The 21,442-nt window shown below is 38.8% G+C and overlaps 4 protein-coding genes across 4 annotated transcripts; all 4 read left to right on the top strand.

Moving 5' to 3' along the window:
* Window positions 1-796: 796 nt before the first annotated feature.
* LOC114583529 (vomeronasal type-2 receptor 26-like) lies at window positions 797-5,503 on the top strand. Its single transcript, XM_077917779.1, has 5 exons — window positions 797-958; window positions 1,531-2,445; window positions 2,555-2,782; window positions 4,374-4,500; window positions 4,602-5,503. Exons 1-5 carry the CDS (start codon window positions 797-799, stop codon window positions 5,501-5,503), a joined length of 2,334 nt encoding a protein of 777 aa, XP_077773905.1.
* A 3,455-nt stretch (window positions 5,504-8,958) lies between these two features.
* LOC144325197 (vomeronasal type-2 receptor 26-like) lies at window positions 8,959-9,846 on the top strand. Its single transcript, XM_077917777.1, has one exon. It carries the CDS (start codon window positions 8,959-8,961, stop codon window positions 9,844-9,846), a length of 888 nt encoding a protein of 295 aa, XP_077773903.1.
* Window positions 9,847-10,039: 193 nt separating this feature from the next.
* LOC114583530 (vomeronasal type-2 receptor 26-like) lies at window positions 10,040-14,428 on the top strand. Its single transcript, XM_028704836.2, has 3 exons — window positions 10,040-10,216; window positions 13,299-13,425; window positions 13,527-14,428. Exons 1-3 carry the CDS (start codon window positions 10,040-10,042, stop codon window positions 14,426-14,428), a joined length of 1,206 nt encoding a protein of 401 aa, XP_028560669.2.
* A 4,850-nt stretch (window positions 14,429-19,278) lies between these two features.
* Window positions 19,279-20,166, top strand: LOC144325196 (vomeronasal type-2 receptor 26-like). The gene has a single exon (XM_077917776.1). The coding sequence runs from the start codon at window positions 19,279-19,281 to the stop codon at window positions 20,164-20,166; it is 888 nt and encodes a 295-aa protein (XP_077773902.1).
* Window positions 20,167-21,442: the final 1,276 nt, after the last annotated feature.

Below are 21,442 nucleotides of genomic sequence, written 5' to 3'. Positions count from 1 at the left end.
TTGGTCAAATTACTTCTCTGTTCTTTTACTTTTTCCATGAAGTTTGGTTCAAGGAACATCCTGCTCAGAACCTCTTTGACATCCCACAGTAAGCATCCTCTTATCTGAACTGTTTAAATTACATGAATTTTGTAAATTTAGAGAAAATATGGTTGCTGTAAATATTTTTTAATGGGGAGTTATAAAACATTAAGAAGTAATCTCTATGTTTATTCCTTGTGCACTGGAAAGAGAGATTAAATATCTTGATATATTTTTCTCAGGACATGACAAGGCACTATGCATTACAGATTTTTTTTAAAAAATCCATATGTTATATATGACAAAGCATAGAGAAAGGTTTGGCTGGCAAGTAGGGCGATAGTTGACTGTGGGGAGTCAGGAACAAATGTAAAATATATTCCCAGTCTTGTGAGATTCAAGTGCTCATGTAGATTAGTGGGATTACAGCATAACAGTTTCATGAATTGTAGATACAACATTGGAATTAGAAAAAAATGTCTATTGTCAGGAGAGTGACCAAGTTCTGGCAACATGTATATCCCTTGGCTTTTGCTGTAAATAAACTCAACTCAGTTACGCACAGGTATGACTAGGTTTGTAGCATAAAGAATTCACACATTTCAGACTTTTCTTCTGAATTAATGAGAGTAATACTTCTGACAGTGTCGTTACCAAGTTCTACCAACATGTTCTAGCCTTGGTGTTTGCCATAAATGAAATCAACAAGAACCCCAAAATACTACCTAACGTGACACTTGGTTTCCACATCTCTGACACCTATTATGATGCAAGGATGACCTTTCACACTGCATTGGATCAGATCTTCAAGTCACATAGGTTTCTGCCCAACTACAAATGTGCCACAGAGAAAAACCTATTAGCTGTCATTGGAGGACTTAGCTCTGACACTTCTTTCCATTTGATGGATGTCTTAGGTTTATATAAGATACCACAGGTAGGATATGTGCATGGCTGCTGGTGGTAGTATTATATCCTTCTGATTTTACAACTTGTAATAATGTGATGGTTAAGAAGAAAGAGTTGGTGATATAGTGTATTTTTGTTTTTTCATATATAATGAACATTTCCATAACTTGAGAAATTTCAGCCAGAAAAAGTTCCTATCTCTCAACAACGTCAATTTTTTTTGGAAAAATATATTTTGCCATGCAGAAGTTCCTAATAAGTGCCTTCTGAAATATTAAGAGTACTCCTAACATACCTCTGAAATATTTAGAGTACCTCTAAATATTTACCTCTTATCTGTGCCAGTGTGGTGTAGTGGTTAAGAGCGGTAGTCTCCTAATCTGGGGAACCGGGTTCGCGTCTCCGCTCCTCCACCTGCAGCTGCTGGGTGACCGTGGGCTAGTCACACTTCTTTGAAGTCTCTCAGCCCCACTCACCTCACAGAGTGTTTGTTGTGGGGGAGGAAGGGAAAGGAGAATGTTCTCCGCTTTGAGACTCCTTAAAGGGAGTGAAAGGCGGGATATCAAATACAAACTCTTCTTCTTCTCTTCTTTCTTACAGCTTACATATGGCTCATTTACCATAGATGAGACCAAAATAGTGGAAGTTCCCCCCGTTTACCACATGGTCCCAAACGAAGACCTTCAGTATATGGGAATTATATGGTTACTTCAGCATTTTAGGTGGACCTGGGTTGTGCTCTTTGTTGTGGATGATAACAGTGGAGAACAATTCCTAAAAATACTGGAGCCATTGATTTTCAGACATGGAATCTGTTCAGCTTTCACCAAAAGAATCCCCAAAGGAAATCTTATGGAGGATTTAATAAATCAGTTTTATGATTCCAGTGAAATTCATATATCTTTCCCAGATTGTAAAGCTAGTACAGTTATAATGTATGGAGAATCTTTAAGAATTTTACGGCTGAGAACTTTTATGCATTCACAAGATTCAGGAAATACAAAAAACCCATTATTTGGAAAGGTGTGGATTGTGACAACCCAGACAGATTTTATATTAACTGGTGGTACAAGAGGATGGGATTTCCAGATGTTCCAGGGTGCCATTTTATTTGCTATTCACACAAAAGAGGTCCAAGGTTTCAGGGAATTTCTTCAGAATATAAAACCTTACAGGACAAAAAGAGATGGTTTCCTCCAAAATTTCTGGGAGCAAGCATTTGATTGTTCCTTTCCAGATCCAGGTATGCCTGTGATGGATGATGACACATGTACTGGAGAGGAGAGGCCAGAAAGTCTCCCTGCAGGTCTTTTTGAAATGCACATGACTGGACACAGCTACAGTATCTATAATGCTGTTTATGCTTTGGCTCATGCTTTGAATGCCATGGTCTTGGCTGGATCCAAACATAAATCAAAGGCAGTTGGTAACAGTGTCAAACATCAGTCTCTGCAGCCTTGGCAGGTAATTTCTTCTCAACAAACTATTCTTATTTCAATGACTGATGGCTACATGGTAAGAATACATTATTTTTTGTCCTCCTTGAATAAATAAGGAAGATATTCTGAAATCTTCAGCATGCTGCTATTTTGTCTTGATTTCTTTCCTTTTACTTTTGAAATAGCTCCACCGCTTTCTTCAAGGCATCTCATTTAACAATTCAGCTGGAGAAACCATTTCCTTTAATGATCAATGGGAAATAAGTGGTGGATTTGACATCATGAACCTGGTCACCTTTCCCAACAATTCCTTTCAGAGAATAAAAGTTGGAAGTGTTGCTCCACATGTTGCTGATAGGAAAGCAATTACCATTAGTGAGAATAAAATTGTGTGGCATGGATATTTTAATGAGGTATTGAATCTACGTCTATGTTGGAGAACCCATTGTATTGAACTATGAAGTCAGGAGTGATCTTTTCTCCATAACCCAACATGGCAATGGCACCTGAATTCAATTTTTCCTTTCACATTCAAAAACCAGAGGAGGTTTCAGGGCAGCAAAAACAGTTCCTCCCAAACCAGTTCAAAGCAGAGGGGACTCCTAGTAAGCATTTGCCCAGCTATGGGAAGGAGGTGTGAGAGATCTAGAAGGGTCAAAGAATCTTCAACGTGCTCCCCAAACTCTAGTTAGCACTTGTCCAGCTTGGGAAGGAGCTGGAGGGATCTATGACCCTGTTGATGCTCTTTTCCCTCCTTCACTCTTGGGTGGGTGGGTATTATGCTGTCATTTCTGCTGGGCTCCATTTGACATTAGGACTCTTGGCATTATCAGTACATTTCACAAAGGGTGTCCTTCTGTACATCACATTATGCCAACTACATTGATGTCATGATCTACCAAAATAAACCATATAGAATGTTCAGATTGGCACACACCATTATACAAAGATTGTGCCTTCCTGACAACATTATCTTCATGAGCTGTCTTGCCTGTCTGCCTCCTTTGTCCCATTTCTTTGCTCTTGTAATGCAGTATCTCAACAATGAAATGTACACCACCATATCACTTCAGCAGAAATTGGATTGTACTAGATTAACCATGTGGTCTCTTAAGGTCCATTTCTATTCAACAACTCATTACAGTGCCTTTGCATGTTGCATGTGAAAGAGTTGGAGCTCAATTGTAGAGCATCTGTTTTCCATGCAAAGGGTTCCATGTTCAGTCTTTAGCATCTCCAGGAATGACATTGGAAAACCCCTGCCTGACATTACTGTCTCAATGGTCTGAGTTACTATCTGACACCAATGTGACGTCTTCTTTGTTTTTGCTCATATTCCACTTAACTACAATAGTCTCTAAGTGGTTCACAAGATATCATAGAAAAATAATCATTGCATACTATAAAATCAAACCACATTAGCAAGACCACTGGAATCAAAAAAGAACAACTCTATGTGTTGCAAGTTCAAAAGGGGCATTATGGCAATTCTACAAGTAGTAAAGACACACTCAGTCATGGCAGGCTGGAATAAAGTAGAATCAGGAATGAATGGGGAGGATTTTTACGGAAATGTTGGCTATTCAGGTTCTGCCAAATCATAGTAACATCCTCTGACCTTTAAGGTCACCTTGATGACAATCATGATAAGAACAAAAGCTTCAACCTGTATTACATTCATCATGATTTTGTCATTACTGCATGTATTCTTCTGAACATTTTCAGGCAATTTACCTAGAGGCACCTCTATGAGATCAGCCATGATAATTACAATTTCACATAAACCAATGGCAGAGGGGAAACAGAATACTTATTACTGTAAATAAAACAAGTTACTCTGGTACAAACATCCTGCATCTATATATCATTGATTATTTAATTTCATTTGAATGTGCTGCATGGCTTTCTCTATTTTTATGATACTTCATCAGTAAGTGAGAAATATATTTTTTCAATATAACTAATTCTTTTAAAAAACAAAAAACAAAAAATGTATATGGACAGGTTGTTCCCCTTTCTGTGTGTAATGAATGTTGCCATCCTGGTCATCAGAAGAAAAGGAAGGAGGGTGAAAAATTTTGCTGCTATGATTGTGCTCCATGTCCAGATGGGAAGATTTCAAACCAAACTGGTAGGTCATGTCATCTTGCCATAAGAAAGAGTGAAAATATTTTGCTATATCCAATGAATTGCCACTAATTTGGAATTCCCCCACCTCAACCCCTTTTACAGATATGGAAGACTGTTTCAAATGCCCAGAAGACCAGTATCCAAGCAAGAACAGAAGTCAATGCAACCCCAAAATCATTAATTTTTTGTCTTATGAAGAACCTGTAGGAAAAGGCTTAGCTTCAGTTACGGCTTCTTTTTCTTTCATCACAACCTTAGTGTTTGCTACCTTTATTAAGCATAAAGATACCCCCATTGTCAAAGCCAACAACCGGGACCTCACTTACATTCTCCTGGTCTCCCTCCTGCTCTGCTTCCTCTCCTCTTTGCTATTCATTGGCCAACCTGGGAATGTGACCTGCCTTCTCCGACAACCAACATTTGGAATCATTTTCTCAGTAGCTGTTTCTTGCATGTTGGCCAAGACCAGCATTGTTTCTCTAGCATTCATGGCCACAAAACCAGGATCAAGAGTGAAGAAATGGGTGGGGAAGAAAGTATCTTATTCAATTGCTGTTTGTTGTTCACTGGTTCAATTGGGCTTTTGCACAGTGTGGCTCTCAACCTTTCCCCCATTCCCTGATTTAGACATGCATTCAGTGAATGAAGAAATCATTGTACAGTGTAATGAAGGGTCTGTCACCATGTTTTATTGTGTCCTGGGCTACATGGGTCTCCTGGCCATCAGCAGCTTCATTGTGGCCTTCCTTGCCCGCAAGTTACCTGACAGTTTTAATGAAGCAAAGTTCATTACATTCAGCATGTTGGCATTTTGCAGTGTTTGGTTGTCCTTTGTTCCAACTTACCTGAGCACCAGAGGGAAAGGCATGGTGGCTGTGGAGATCTTCTCCATCTTGGCCTCCAGTGCTGTGCTTCTGGGATGCATCTTTTTCCCTAAGTGCTACATCATTTTGCTGAGGCCTGAACTGAACAGCAGGGAGCAGATAATGAGGAGACAGCATTGAGGAATTCATCCTCTTTTCTCCAATCATACTGCTTTGCTTGATGGTCAAGTATTTTGGCACCATATGGGATGATTTTTTTTACTAGAGAGGAATGGCAAGCTAAGCTGTAAGACTACACTGAAATGGCAAAACTGACTGGAAAACGCATAGACAAAGAAGACAAGAAAATCAAGAAATAATGGGGAAAGTTCATAACTTATTTAGGAGACAACTGTAAGAAGATGAAAACGTTAGCAGGATTTTAATCTCACTCGTAATGTAAGAAATACTATGGACAATATGGATAGATACAAAACATAGACTATGGAATAATATGCAGTTGGAAATGTTCACAATAGGACCCATCAGTCCTGAGATTCAGAGAAATCTCATTTTATGGATACCTTTTTTCTTTTGTAGTTAATTTACATTTGTAATATCAAATAAAAATGATTTTAGAAAAAAAACAGGGCATGTGTTTGATGGGGTGAGCTCCCATGGCTTTGCCTCAACATACCTGCATCAGTAGATAAGTACCGCTATGACAGAAAGGTAAACAGTGTTTCTGTGCACTCTCGCTTCCGTCACAGTGTTCCATTGCACCAGAAGTGGTTTACTCAGGCAAGTCACATGATCTGGAAAGCTGCCTGTGAACAAACGCTGGCTCCCTTGGCCTGAAAGTGGAGATGAGGGCCACACCCAATAGTCAAATTCAATTGAACTTAACTGCCCAGGGTCCTATACCTGTTACACCAAATATGGTACTGATTCTCCATTAACATCTCTTGTAGTTCTCTATTTAAGGTCAGACAACCCTTGCTCCCTTAAAAAAGAGGGGGGGGGGCTTTTTAAAATGCAGAATATAGGAGGCACAGAAACAAACCAAACACCTCACCAAACACCTGCCACATGTCTCATGAAAAGACCTGCTGTGTTTCAAACTTGGTACTAAAACAAGATTCATTATGTTACGAAAAATTGCTTGCAAAATACAGTACTACCTTGGTTTTCGAACGTATCCCTTGATGAACATTTCAGTTTTCAAATGCCATCAACCCAGAACTAAATGTTTAGTTTAGTTTTCAAACACACCTCAGAAGTTGAACATGCCATGTGTTAGGGGCTGGTTTGAATCTGAATGATCAGATCCAGAAGAGGAGGAGACTTTCTCTGAAAATCTGCCCTGTATCGGGGAGACTCCATTCCAGTTTCCCATAAGGCATCAATTTTCATATGAAAAGTCCATCAACCTATCCATAAGTCCTTCATAAAATATAGATTTCTCTTCATTTGGTGCATATATGTCTACAACCAAAGTTTTATCACCTTGGATATTAACTCCCACCCCAACATTCACCATTTTAATCAGTCAATCAGTTTAATTGTGTATATGCCAAAGGTCTTTACAACAGACAACAGGTAAGAAAAGGAAACTTTCACATAAAATCATACAACATAATATGTAGCAGGTTACAACATAAAAAGAAATTTACAGCATTAAAACTTAAGATTGGAGTGCATTCACACGGCTACATATCTACCTCAGTCCTGTAGAAAAAATCAGTTTGGGGCAAAAGTGGGAATGAATAAATAGACAGAGATCAATTCCTCACATGGCCATTAACATTTTGGATTTTAAAGAATACTACTTTATTATATGGTCAGGGGTCCCTTTACCTTTACCTATTTTATTATATAGAGACTAAAGAACATCAATTCACATACAGTTAAAACACAAATATATGCTTATTTCAGTACAGTATCAGGGAAATCATACGTACAGAAATGATTAAATGTAATATTTAGCCATAGATGAGGTGTAAATTGCACTTCTGATTTATATGAAAAACTTCTTGTTCAGTCAGGCAAGGTCCCATATCTTATTTTCTTAGGGACCAGAGAAGACTTCTGCTCACAAATGGAAGACAAGATCCAACATGCTGCCTACCAGAAGGGTCAATTAATATCAAAACACTGAGAGAGTAATTTCCCCACACACAGTTCTCCACAGCACTATCATTTGCTCATGTGGTCAAAGCTCCAGAGATTTTCAAAAGGGTAGGAGAAAACTGTCAGCAAGCAAGTCTGAAAGTTATTATAAATGAACACCTGTGACATGGGAAGTTGGGATTAAAGGCAAGAGGCAAGCAAGGAGATCTCTGACACTTTTATACTACTGCTTTGTTAAAGCTAGTTCTAAGGAACAGGTGCTAGGCAGCTTATAGTTAGAGAGAAGCTTTGAGGAAAGCATGTTAGGAAAAACAATCTTGCTTCTTCTTCTGTCTTCTACTGTGTCCAAAGTAGGTCTCATGAAATATCACACAGGTGATCCCCTACCTATACCACATGAATGGTACGAGCCAAGGGGTCTCGTCATTGGTGGGATTACTTCTCAGATCATTTACTTCTTCCATGAAATTCTGTTCAAGGAAGATCCTTCCCAGAATCTCTTTGATATTCCACAGTAAGGATCGTGTTAGCCAAATTTGTTAAGTTATGTTATATGTAACACAATATGAATAAACTTTGGCTGGGGAAATCGTAACAATTGGCTGTAGGGAATCTGGAGCAATTGGAAAAGAGATTTCCACTCCTGTAAAATTCAATTGCTCATTTAGATTAGTGGGATTATAGAGCAACAGCTTCACACATTGTAGGTACATATTCTGAATTAGAAAAATAATTCTATTATCAGTGTACTGAGCAAATTCTAGCAGGATGGATTTCCCTTAGCTTTTGCTGTAAATAAACTCAGTTCAGTTAGATACAGGAACTATGAGGTTTGTAGCATAAACTATTCCTGCACTGTAGACTCATCTTCTGAATTAATGAAAGTAATATTATTGGCAGAGTCATTACCAAGTTTTACCAGCATGTTCTGGCCCTGGTGTTTGCCATAAATGAGCTCAACAAGAATCCCAAAATACTACCTAACGTGACCCTTGGTTTCCACATCTGTGACACCTATTATGATGCAAGGATGACCTATCGCACCACACTGGATCTGATCTTCAAGTCGCATAGTTTTTTTCCAAACTACAAATGTGCCACAGAAAAAAACCTACTAGCCATCATTGGAGGACTAGGCTCTGACACTTCTTTCCATTTGATGGATATCTTAGCTCTATATAAGATACCACAGGTAGGATATGTACATGGGGGCTGGTGGTAATGTCATATTTTTCTGTATTTACAACTTGAAATAATGTGATGGTTCATAAGAAAGAACTAGTGATGAGAAAGAACTTCAGGATGAGAACAGAAATCATGTTTCGGCACCGTGGCGGCAGCAGGAGGCCCCATTAGCTAAAGTGGTGCTTTAGGTTAAGAACAGTTTCAGGTTAAGAACGGACCTCCGGAATGAATTAAGTACCTAACCTGGGGTGCCACTGTATCTTTATGTTTTCTTACAGCTTACATATGGCTCATTTACCATAGATGAGACCAAAATAATGAAAGTTGCTCCATTTTACCGGATGGTCCCAAACGAAAACCTTCAGTATATGGGGATTATATGGTTACTTCAGCATTTTAGGTGGAGCTGGGTTGGGCTCTTTGTTGTGGATGATAACAGTGGAGAGCAATTCCTAAAGATCCTGGAGCCATTGTTTTCCAGACATGGAATCTGTTCAGCCTTCACCAAAAGAATCCCACAAGAAGCTCATATGGAGGATTTCATAAATCAATTTTTTAATAAAAGTCCAGTTGATGTATCCTTCCAAGATCAAAAAGCTGGTACAATTATCATGTATGGAGAATCTTTAATCATTTTGCGGCTGAGAGTTTTTATACATTCAGAATATTCAGGAAATACAGAAAACCCATTATTTGGAAAGGTGTGGATTGTGACAACCCAGACAGATTTTATATTAGCCGGTTCTTTAAGAGGATGGGATTTTCAGATGTTCCAGGGTGCCATTTTATTTGCTATTCACACAAAAGAGGTTCCGGGTTTCAGGAAATTTCTTCAGAATAAAATCCCTACCAGGACGGAAAGAGATGGTTTCCTCCAAAATTTCTGGGAGCAAGCATTTGATTGTTCCTTTCCAGATCCAGGTATGCCTGTGATGGATGATGACACTTGTACTGGAGAGGAGAGGCTGGAGAATCTCCCTGCAGGTCTTTTTGAAATGCACATGACTGGACACAGCTACAGTATCTATAATGCTGTTTATGCTTTGGCTCATGCTTTGCATGCCATGGACTTGGCTAGATCCAAATATAAACCAAAGGTAGTTGGTAACAGTGTTGAACTTCAGTCTCTGCAGCCTTGGCAGGTAATGTTTCCCCAACAAATGCTTTGTAGTTCAGTGAACAGTTTGGTACAGGTTGAGAATACATTAATTTTTGTTCTGCTTGGATAAATAATGAGAATATTATACATGTTCTTGTTTTGAAAATGTGGTTTACATTTCCTTTCTATGAATGAAACTTGAAAGGACGGCCATTCTGAAATCCTCAGCATGCTGTTGTTCTGGTTTGATTTCTTTCCCTCTTTTCAAATAGCTCCACGTGTTTCTTCATGACATCTCTTTTAACAACTCTGCTGGAGAAACTATGTCCTTTAATGATCATTGGGAAATGAGTGCTGGATTTGATATCATGAACCTGGTCACCTTCCCCAACAATTCCTTTCAGAGAATAGAAGTTGGAAGTGTTGCTCCATATGCTGCTGATAGGAAAGTGATTACCATTAGTGAGGATAAAATTGTTTGGCACAAATATTTTAATGAGGTATTGATTCTACGTTTATTTTGGAGAACCCATTGTATTGAACTATGACGTAACGAGTGTTTTTGCTTGTATTAATTCTTTTTCAAATTTAGATGTTTCATTCTCAAATCCCTTCTTTCTATCCAAACTTAATCTCTCATTTATTTGATAATATTGCCACCAGTCCATCAGGTATATCCTAATTTCTTCGAATTTCTTTAAGTTGAATTTATTATTGTTTTTTTCTAACAACATCCTGTATGTCGCCCAGTCTCCTTTCCTGTTCTTCTTTTTTACCACCAGGGCTTCTGTGGGTGACATTGACTGGGGAATCTTAGGTTCTAATAATGCTTTATATTTGGCCCATATTTTATAAAGTGATTTTCTTATTATGTGGTTCAAAAACCCCTTGTGTGCCTTCACCTTCTCATACACCAGATACACGTGCCAACCAAAGCAGTTATCGAAACCCTCCAGATCCAGCATGTCCGTATGTTTTAATATGATCCAGTCTTTAATCCATACCAACCCGGCAGCCACATGAAATAATTCCAAATCGGGAAGAGTGAACCCTCCTCTCTCCCTCTGGTCTATATGTAACTGATGTTTAATTCTCAGCTTTTTCCCATTCCAAATGAATCTAGTGATGTCTTTCCTCCAATTTTGAAAATATTCCATGACCCCTAAAATTGGGATGGTCTGGAATAGGAAGATCATTTTAGGTAAAATATTCATTTTAACTGCTGAGATTCTGCCCCAGAGGGAGAGATTAAGTATTCCAAATTTCTAAACTTTTGTTTATCTCATTCCATGTTTTGGTGTAATTATTAATACATTTTGTAGATATCCAGATTCCCAAATATTTTGCTTTGTTCTTGATCTCCAAACCCGTAATTTCCTGTAGATCCTTCTACTCCTCAGCTCTCATGATTTTAACCAACAAGTTGTGTTGTTGGTTGTTTTTTTTTTTTTTGGTAGTTTATTTTAAATCCTGCTAGTTTACCATATTCATTAATCAATTTTATAGCTAATGGGATACTTTCTTTGGGATCTTCTGTTGTTACTATCTAGTCGTCTGCATAAGCTCTTACTTTATATGCTTTTTCTCCTATCACAACTCCTTTTATTCTTTCCTTTTTTTCCAAAGTTTTCATTAGAGTTTCCAACACTAATATGAATAAGAGGGGTGACAGAGGACATCCTTGCCTAGTCCCTTTCATAATCTTGATATTTTCCATGACATCATCATTTATTACCAGCCTTGCCCTTGGGTGATGATAAATTGCCTCTATTCCCCTTTTGAACCTTTCTCCAAATTCCATTAATTTAATTTGCCTTTTCGTAAAACACCAGGAACCATTGTCTATTGCCTTCTTTGCATCTATTAGCATCACAGCTGCCTGTTTTTCATTCTTAAATCCTAGATATTCCAATATATCGACAATATTACTGGTGTTGTTTTAAATTTGCCTTCCTGGTAGGAATCCAGCTTGGTTTGGGTGTATTATTTCTTTTTAAACGTGTTTTAACCTATCTGCTAGAATACCAGTGAAAGGTTTGTAATTGCAATTCAACAGAGATATTGGTCTACAGTGGTGCCTCGCAAGGCGAAATTAATTCGTTCCGCGAGTTTTGTCGTCTTGCGATTTTTTTCGTCCTGCGAAGCACGGTGTCGGGAAAGTTTTGGAAAAGCTTCAAAAATCACCAAAGTCTTTAAAAACCTCAAAAAAGGCTACCACACCGCGTTCTATGAGTTGTTCCTCGAAGTCAAGTCGCAACTGTATTAACGGTGTTAAGAAAAAGGAAACAAACTTGCAAGACGTTTCTGTCTTGCGAAGCAAGCCCATAGGGAAAATCGTCTTGCGAAGCAGCTCAAAAAACAAAAAACCCTTTCGTCTAGCGAGTTTTTTGTCTTGCGAGGCATTCATCTTGCGAGGTACCACTGTATAATTAGACACTAATTCTACATCACTTCCCTGTTTTGGTAGCAGTGTGACATAGGCTTCAGTCCATGATTCTGATACCTTCCCTCTGTTACAAATATCATTCATTACTTCTTTTCAGGGTGTTGCCAATGTCTCTTCTATTTTTTGTAATACTCCACTGGGATTCCATTTGGACCTGGCATTTCCCCCAGTTTTGAATTTCCATAATTGAAACAGGGGTGTTTAACGTCTTTATCTTGTGTGGTGCTGGGAATTTTATGTTGATTTAAATATTGTTCTATTTCTTCTGGGTTTTCTAATTCCTTTTTATATAGCTCTTTATAGTATTTCACAAAATTTTGTATAATCATTTTTGGGTCATCTTTCACTCTCTCTCCAATTCTAAATCTGTTAATTATTTTTTCACTCCGCCTTTTTTTAAGTTGCCAAGCAAGAAACTTATCCAGTTTATTGGCAAATTCAAAATTGCTGTGTTTCAAGATTTTCAGGTTCCATTCAATTTCTAACATAGATGAGTAGTCCGATTGTAGTAATTTTATTTCTTGTTTTATTATCTCATTGTGCAGGGTTTTTTGATTTTTTTAAATAAGTTCCTTTTCTTTCTTTCTTTTCCTCTAATAATTCTGCTTTTTTTCTTTTCTTTGAATTTTTTTTTGCTGTATAAAGTAACCCCTAATCACTGCATTGCAGGTGTCCAAATCACTTTGATGTCGGTACCTTGATTGTTATTAAATTCAAAAAAATCATCTAACGTCTTCTTGGCTCCTTGAACTACTTCCTAATCATTTAACAGAGATCCATTAAGTCTCCATCTTCTTATTCCTTTTATACGTATACCATAAATCAAACAAGTTACACGGGCACAAACATCCTGCACCTATATAACATAGATTATTTTGTTTCATTTGAATGTGCTGCAAGGCTACCTCAATTGCTATGATACTTCATCAGGAAATGAGAAATATATCTTTTCAATATACCGAATTATTTAAAATAAAATAAAAAACCATAGATCATAACATAGATTATTGCGTTTCATTTTAATGTGCTGCACGGCTGTCTCTATTGTTATGATACTTCATCAGTAACTGAGAAATATATTTTTTCAATATAACTAATTCTTTTAAAAAACAAAAAACAAAAATTTATATGGACAGGTTGTTCCCCTTTCTGTGTGTAATGAATGTTGCCATCCTGGTCATCAGAAGAAAAGGAAGGAGGGTGAAAAATTTTGCTGCTATGATTGTGCTCCATGTCCAGATGGGAAGATTTCAAACCAAACGGGTAGGTCATGTCATCTTGCCATAACAAAAGGTAAACATAATTTTCTGTATTCAATGAATGGTCAGTAAGTTGTAACTCCCCCACCCTAACCCATTTTTCAGATATGGAAGACTGTTTCAAATGCCAAGATGATCAGTATCCAAGCAAGAATAGAAATCAATGCAACCCGAAAATCATACATTTTTTGTCTTATGAAGAACCTTTAGGGAAAGGCTTAGCTTCAGCTACGGCTTCTTTTTCTTTCATCACAACCTTGGTGTTTGCTACCTTCATTAAGCATAAAGATACCCCCATTGTCAAAGCCAACAACCGGGACCTCACCTACATTCTCCTGGTTTCCCTCCTGCTCTGCTTCCTCTCCTCTTTGCTATTCATCGGCCAACCTGGGAATGTGTCCTGCCTTCTCCGACAACCAACATTTGGAATCATTTTCTCAGTAGCTGTTTCTTGCATGTTGGCCAAGACCAGCATTGTTTCTCTAGCATTCATGGCCACAAAACCAGGATCAAGAGTGAAGAAATGGGTGGGGAAGAAAGTATCTTATTCAATTGCTGTTTACTGTTCACTTGTTCAATTGGGCTTTTGCACGGCGTGGCTCTCAACCTTTCCCCCATTCCCTGATTTAGACATGCATTCAGTGAATGAAGAAATCATTGTACAGTGTAATGAAGGGTCTGTCACCATGTTCTATTGTGTCCTGGGCTACATGGGTCTCCTGGCCATCAGCAGCTTCATTGTGGCCTTCCTGGCCCGCAAGTTACCTGACAGTTTTAATGAAGCAAAGTTCATTACATTCAGCATGTTAGCATTTTGCAGTGTTTGGTTGTCCTTTGTTCCAACTTACCTGAGCACCAGAGGGAAAGGAATGGTGGCTGTGGAGATCTTCTCCATCTTGGTCTCCAGTGCTGTGCTACTGGGATGCATCTTTTTCCCTAAGTGCTACATCATTTTGCTGAGGCCTGAACTGAACAGCAGGGAGCAGATAATGAGGAGACAACATTGAGGAATTTGTCTTCATTTCCACAGTTATGCTGATTTGCATGATGGACAAGTATTTCACCTACATATCACTTAGAAGAGCAGGGGAATATTCAATTTTATTTCTGTGTCCTGCATTGTTAGCATAGATAACTGTCTCTGCAACATCTTAATTTGCTAAGTTACATTTCTCTTAACTGGAAATTGTTCCGGTTCACTTTCTTTTCATCTAACTGCAAACAAACTTTTTGTAGTTTCTCTGGTCTCTTTCTTTTCTTTTTATGGAATAACTTCTTATGTAAGCTTGACTTGCATCCTATACTGTCTGTATCCCCATGTCTTTATTAAACTTATTCTCAAATAATTATTTTAACCTTTGTTTGCATTCTTGTTCATCCTTCTCTTGTTGTAACAACAATTCATTAAACCTCTATCTAATAAAACTTATGGAGTGTCACAATGACTGAACTGTGATCTGAGAAAAGCTTTGGTAAGATGTCTACTTTATGCATCTCAGTAGCTAGCATCTTAGTAAACCATATCTTATCTCTTATTGAGAAAGAGCAGGCAAAAATGTATAGGACAAGAACAAATATCTGCTGAAAATGTACAGAAAAAGAAGATAACTTTTATGATATGTTGTGGACTTGTAAGGTAATCAAAGCTTCCTGGGAGACTATATATAATGAAATGAAAAAAGAGAGTTTAAAATAACCTCTGTTTTAAAAAAACCCAGAAGCTTTTTTATTTGGAATTACTGGTACTGTCATTCCAAAGGAGCAGGAAATACTTTTTATGTATGGAATAATAGCTGCCTGGATGTAACTAGCCCAGGGATGGATAGAAGAGAAGTTCCCTACCAGAGAGGAATGGCAAACCAAGCTGATGGACTATGCTGAAATGGCAAAACTGACTGGAAAACTCAAAAACCAAGAGGACAAAAACTTTATTAAAGAATGGGGAAAATGTATAAGTTATTTAGGACACCATTGTAATCAGATGGAAAGAATTGCAGGATTTTGATTTCACTTGTAGTGAAATACCATCGGCAATATGGATTGATGTAAAAGTTAGAGTATGGAAGAATATGCAGTTGTAAATGTTGAAAATGGGACCCCATGGAGGAGGTGGGGGGAAGTCACGAGATTCAGAGAAATCTCTGTATATGGATATATATTTGGATTTTTATAACTCTGTATTTGTAAAACCAAATAAAAATGATTTCACAGAAAAAGGGAGAGAGAGAGAAAAAAAGCTGAGTTCTCAATGAGATATGTACATTGCTTTGCATCTCCATTTTTATATCTCTGTATGTCAACAATTTCCATATTATCCATCATTTCAAAGAAAATCTTAGATAGTTTACCCTGGAAAACATTAATATTTTACCCTAAAGCTCTGTTCTGTATTGGAGAAACCACTCCATTCCAGTCTCCCATAAGGCAGCAATTTTCATATGAAAAGTCCAGCAACCTGTCCATAAGTCTTTCATAAAATATAGATTTCTCTTCATTTGGTGCATATAAAACCAAAGTTTTATTCCCTTGCATATTAACTCCCACCCCAGCATTCATCATTTTAATGAATCAATCAATTTTATTGTATATAGACCAAAGGCCTTTACAACAGACAACAGGGCATAAAAGGAAACTTTCATCTAAAACCATACAATGTAACCTGTAGCAGTTTACAACATAAAAAGAAATTTACAACATTAAAACTTAAGATTGGAGTGCATTCACGTAGCTACATATCTACCTCAATTGGGGCAAAAGTGGGGATGCATATATAGAAAAACTCCATTTCCCCTCCATCAGTGCTGCAGAGATAAATGAATCATGTGGCATCCCATAATATTTTTTTATTTTTAAAAAATACTACTTTATTGTATATTGACTAAAGAACATCAATCTACTTACAGTTAAAACACAAATATAAGCTGTTTACAGTACAGTATCAAGAAAAAGAAGGGACACTGGTGGCGCTGTGGGTAAAAGCCTCAGCGCCTAGGGCTTGCCAATTGAAAGGTCGGCGGTTCGAATCCCCGTGGCGGGGTGCGCTCCCGTTGCTCGGTCCCAGCGCCTGCCAACCTAGCAGTTCGAAAGTACCCCCGAGTGCAAGTAGATAAATAGGGACCGCTTACTGGCGGGAAGGTAAACGGCGTTTTCGTGTGCTGCGCTGGCTCGCCAGATGCAGCTTTGTCACGCTGGCCACGTGACCCGGAAGTGTCCTCGGACAGCGCTGGCCCCCAGCCTCTAGAGTGAGATGGGCACACAACCCTAGAGTCTGGCAAGACTGGCCCGTACGGGCAGGGGTACCTTTACCTTTACCTATCAAGAAAAAGTATACATACAGAAAGTTTTAAATGCAATAATTAGCCATAGATGAGGTATAAATTACACTTTTGAATTAATATGAAAAACTACTTGTTCAGACAGGCATGATAATTTTGATCATGCAAATCTGGAGTCAAGGTCCCATATCTCATTTGCTTGGAGACCAGAGAGGACTTCTGCTCCCAGTGGAAGACAAGAACCAACATGTTGCCTACCAGAAGGGTCATTTAGTATCAAAACACAGAGAAAGTAATTCCCCCTCTCACACACAAAGTTATCCACAGCACCATCATTTCCTCAGGTGGTCAAAGCTCCAGAGACTTTCAAAACGTTAGGAAAAAACAGTCAGTAAGCAAGTCTGAAAGTGATGATGAATGAACACCTGTGCCATGGGAAGTTGGGATTAAATGCAAGAGGCAAGCAAGGACATATCTGACACTTTTCTCCCATTGCCTTTTATAAGCTTGATGTAAGAAAATAGGTGCAGGGCAGTTTATATTTAGAAAGAAGCTTTGAGGAAAGCATGCTAGGAAAAACAATGTTTCTTCTTCTTCTGCCTTCTACTGTGTCCAAAGTAGGTCTCATGAAATGTCACACAGGTGATCCCCTACCTATACCACATGAATGGTACCAGCCAGGGGGTCTCGTCATTGGTGGGATTACTTCTCAGATCATTTACTTCTTCCATGAAATTCTGTTCAAGGAACATCCTTCCCAGAATCTCTTTGACATTCCACAGTAAGGATCGTGTTAGTAAAATCTGTTAAATTGCATGCATTTATCTGAATCGTTTAAATTGCATGAATATTGTAAATTTAGAGTAAATATGAGGGCTGTAAATATTTGTTTATTGGGAGTTATGTCAGTCTGCATTTCTTGGCGCAGAAAGTATTGATCTCATGTGTAAATATCTTTCCTATTCTTTTCTATTCTGATTAATTATGGAAGCTACTAGAAGCTTCTCTGTGTGAGAGAAGCAGAGGCAGAAGGGTTGATTGATTGGGTTATATCTTCTGGGAAGCTGCTTTGAGCTAGTTCTCTTATCTCTATTCTGCAGAGTCATGCTGACTATACATATAGGCCAGAAGGATCCTGAGTCTTACTCTTCCCCTTTCTTCTCTCTCTCTTTCTTCTGGTGTGGTGTTTCTGTACATGGGATGCTTAGTGCTAAGGTTTAGACTTATGATGAGTTAAGTTTATAAGTGCCACAACTGAATTTTTGTATGGATTGAACCAATCCTGATTGTATTGGATTTGATAACTATTCTGCTACATTTGCCTTCAGCACAAATAAAGCTCTGCTGAATGAAGTACTATTGCTTCTGGTCTATTTTTGGGAACTCTCCTGAACTCTGCAACTTGTTTAAGGTTTTCCAACACACATATGATAATGTATGACAAGTTATATAACATTCAAAGAAGTAACCTCTATGTGTATTCCTTGTGTGCTGGAAAAAGAGAGATTAAATATATTGATATATTTTTCTCAGGAGATTACAAACCACTATGTAGTACAGATTTTTTTTAAAAAAACCCATCTGTTATATATAACAAGGAATAGATAAAGGTTTGGCTGGCAAGAAGGGTGATAGTTGGCTGTGGGGAATCAGGAGCAAATGTAAAATATATTCCCAGTCCTGTAAAATTCATGTAGATTAGTGGGATTAAAGCATAACAGTTTCATGAATTGTAAATACATCATTGGAATTAGAAAAAAATGTCTATTGTCAGGATTGTGACCAAGTATTGGCAATATGTATATCCCTTGGCTTTTGCTGTAAATAAACTCAACTCAGTTACGCACAGGTATGACTGTGTTTGTAGCATAAAGAATTCACGCATTTCAGACTTTTCTTCTGAATTAATGAGAGTAATACTACTGACAGTGTTGTTACCAAGTTCTACCAGCATGTTCTAGCCTTGGTGTTTGCAGTAAATGAAATCAACAAGAATCCCAAAATACTACCTAATGTGACACTTGGTTTCCACATCTCTGACACCTATTATGATGCAAGGATGACCTTTCACACCGCACTGGATCAGATCTTCAAGTCACATAGGTTTCTGCCCAACTACAAATGTGCCGCAGGAAAAAACCTACTAGCCATCATTGGAGGACTTGGCTCTGACACCTCGTTTCATTTGATGGACATCTTAGGTCTATATAAGATACCACAGGTAGGATATATGCATGAGTGTTGGTTGTAATATTATATTTTTCTGAATATATTTTTGGAATAATGTTATGGTTCTGAAGAAAGAATTAGTGATATAGATTTTATTTGCACTTGCAGATGTAATGGAAATTTCCATAACTTGAGAAGGTTTGGCCAGAAAGAGTTTCTAACTATATCTCAGCAACTTCAAAAATTCTTATGAAAAATATATTTTGTCATGTAGAAGTTCCTAATAAGAGCTTCCTGAAAACTATAGGCTTCTCCTATCTTATTTCTGCAGTATCTGTGTTTTCTTACAGCTTACATATGGCTCATATACAATAGATGAGGCCAAAATAATGGAAGTTCCTCCCTTTTACCAAATGGTCCCAAACGAAAACCTTCAATATATGGGGATTATATCGTTACTTCAGCAGTTTAGGTGGACCTGGGTTGGACTCTTCGTTTCAGATGGAAACAGTGGAGAGCAATTCCTCAGAATACTGGAGTCATTATTTTCCAGAAATGGAATCTGTTCAGCCTTCACTAAAAGAATCCCAAAAGAAGCTCACATGGAGGATTTCATAAATCAATTTTATCATAAAAGTACGATTAATTTATCCTTCCAAGATCATAAAGCTGGTACAATTATCATGTATGGAGAATCTTTAACAATTTTACGACTGAGAACTTTTATGCGTTTACAAGATTCAGGAAATACGAAAAACACATTATTTGGAAAGGTGTGGATTGTGACAACCCAGACAGATTTTATATTAACTGGTGCTTCAAGAGGATGGGATTTTCAGATATTCCAGGGTACCATTTTATTTGCTATTCACACAAAAGAGGTTCCAGGTTTCAGGGAATTTCTTCAGGATATAGAACCTTACAGGACAGAAAGAAATGGTTTCATCAAAAATTTCTGGGAGCAAGCATTTGATTGTTCCTTTCCAGATCCAGGTATGCCTGTGATGGACGATGACACTTGTACTGGAGAGGAGAGGCTGGAGAGTCTCCCTGCAGGTCTTTTTGAAATGCACATGACTGGACACAGCTACAGTATTTATAATGCTGTTTATGCTTTGGCTCATGCTTTGCATGCCAGGGACTTTGCTGGATCCAAACATAAATCAAAGGCAGTTGGTAGCAGTGTCGAACTTCAGTCTCTGCAGCCTTGGCAGGTAATGTCTCCTCAACAAATTATTCGTATTTCAAAGTACATATTCATACAGGGCGAGAATACATTAGTTTTTGTACTGCTTGGATAAATGATTACATTATTTTTTTAAATGATATTTATTAAAGTTTCAAAAAATGTTACAAAAATAAGAAAAAGAAAAAAAAGAAAAGAGAAAATACAAAGTACAGAAAAATAAAAACAATTAAAAACAAACCAATCTTTCCATGTCTTGTCTAGGGCTCTCCCAGTTTGTTTCGGGCCCCACACATCAAGCAGGCCACACGCTGGATTTGATCTTTGGCGTCGGTATAGATGTGATCATGTTTCCTTCGATGAAGGTGCCATGGTCTGATCACTACGCTCTGAAAGCCAGGATTGACGTTCCACCCCCACCCTGCTTGGGTGGCGAGCCGATTTGGGCTCGCCCGCGGAGGCTGATGGACCCTGATAGATTCCGTCAAGCCTTGCGGGACCTTGCTCCCCCTGGCGACTCATTGACTGAGCTTGTTGAGGGCTGGAATACCCAGCTCCTGGCAGCCATCAATGAGATCGCACCTAAGCGCCCTCTGCGACCCCGCAGAAACCGGGCTCCCTGGTTTACCGAGGAGCTCCGGAAAATGAAGCGGGACCTCAGACGGCTAGAGCGAGTATGGCGGGGTGCCCGTGACGGAGCTTCAAGAACATCCTATAGAGTTTTTATGAAAACCTATGAGATGGCAGTGAAGGCCGCTAAGAAGTCCTACTTCTCGGCCTCCATTGCATCCGCTAGCTCTCGCCCGGCGCAATTATTTAGTATAATTCGGTCTTTAACGTCCCTCGAAGGACAGCCAAATTTAAATAACAATTGGACACACAGCTGTGAGGCATTTGCGAGCTTTTTTGCGGAGAAGGTCCTGTTGCTCCGCCATGACCTCCCCGCCAATTTCGATACAATAAAGGAACTGGAGGCCCCTCGACTGTCCTCGGGTCCAGTATTGGACCACTTTGACCGGATATCCCCAGCCGATGTGGACAGACTCCTCCGAGCTGGAAAGCCCACCACTTGTCCTCTCGACCCGTGCCCGTCCTGGCTGATTAGAGCGTGTCCAGACGAGGTGCGGGCCCCCCTGGGGGATATCATCAATTTGTCCCTTGGCACCGGGACATTCCCAGGGGAACTGAAGGAGGCAGTGGTGCGCCCGCTTTTAAAGAAAACATCATTAGATCCCTTAGATCTATCCAATTACCGCCCGGTTTCGAATCTTCCATTCCTGGGTAAGGTGATTGAGAGAGCGGTTGCGGAACAGCTTGGTAGGTTTCTGGATGAAACATCGGCTCTGGATCCATTCCAGTCCGGCTTCCGCGCTGGTCATGGGACCGAGACG

This window comes from Podarcis muralis, chromosome 13, assembly GCF_964188315.1.
Source record: "Podarcis muralis chromosome 13, rPodMur119.hap1.1, whole genome shotgun sequence".
NCBI classification, from domain to species: Eukaryota; Metazoa; Chordata; class Lepidosauria; order Squamata; family Lacertidae; genus Podarcis; species Podarcis muralis.
Note: the sequence above shows the minus strand (reverse complement) of the source record. Positions and strands in the feature narration are given on the sequence as shown.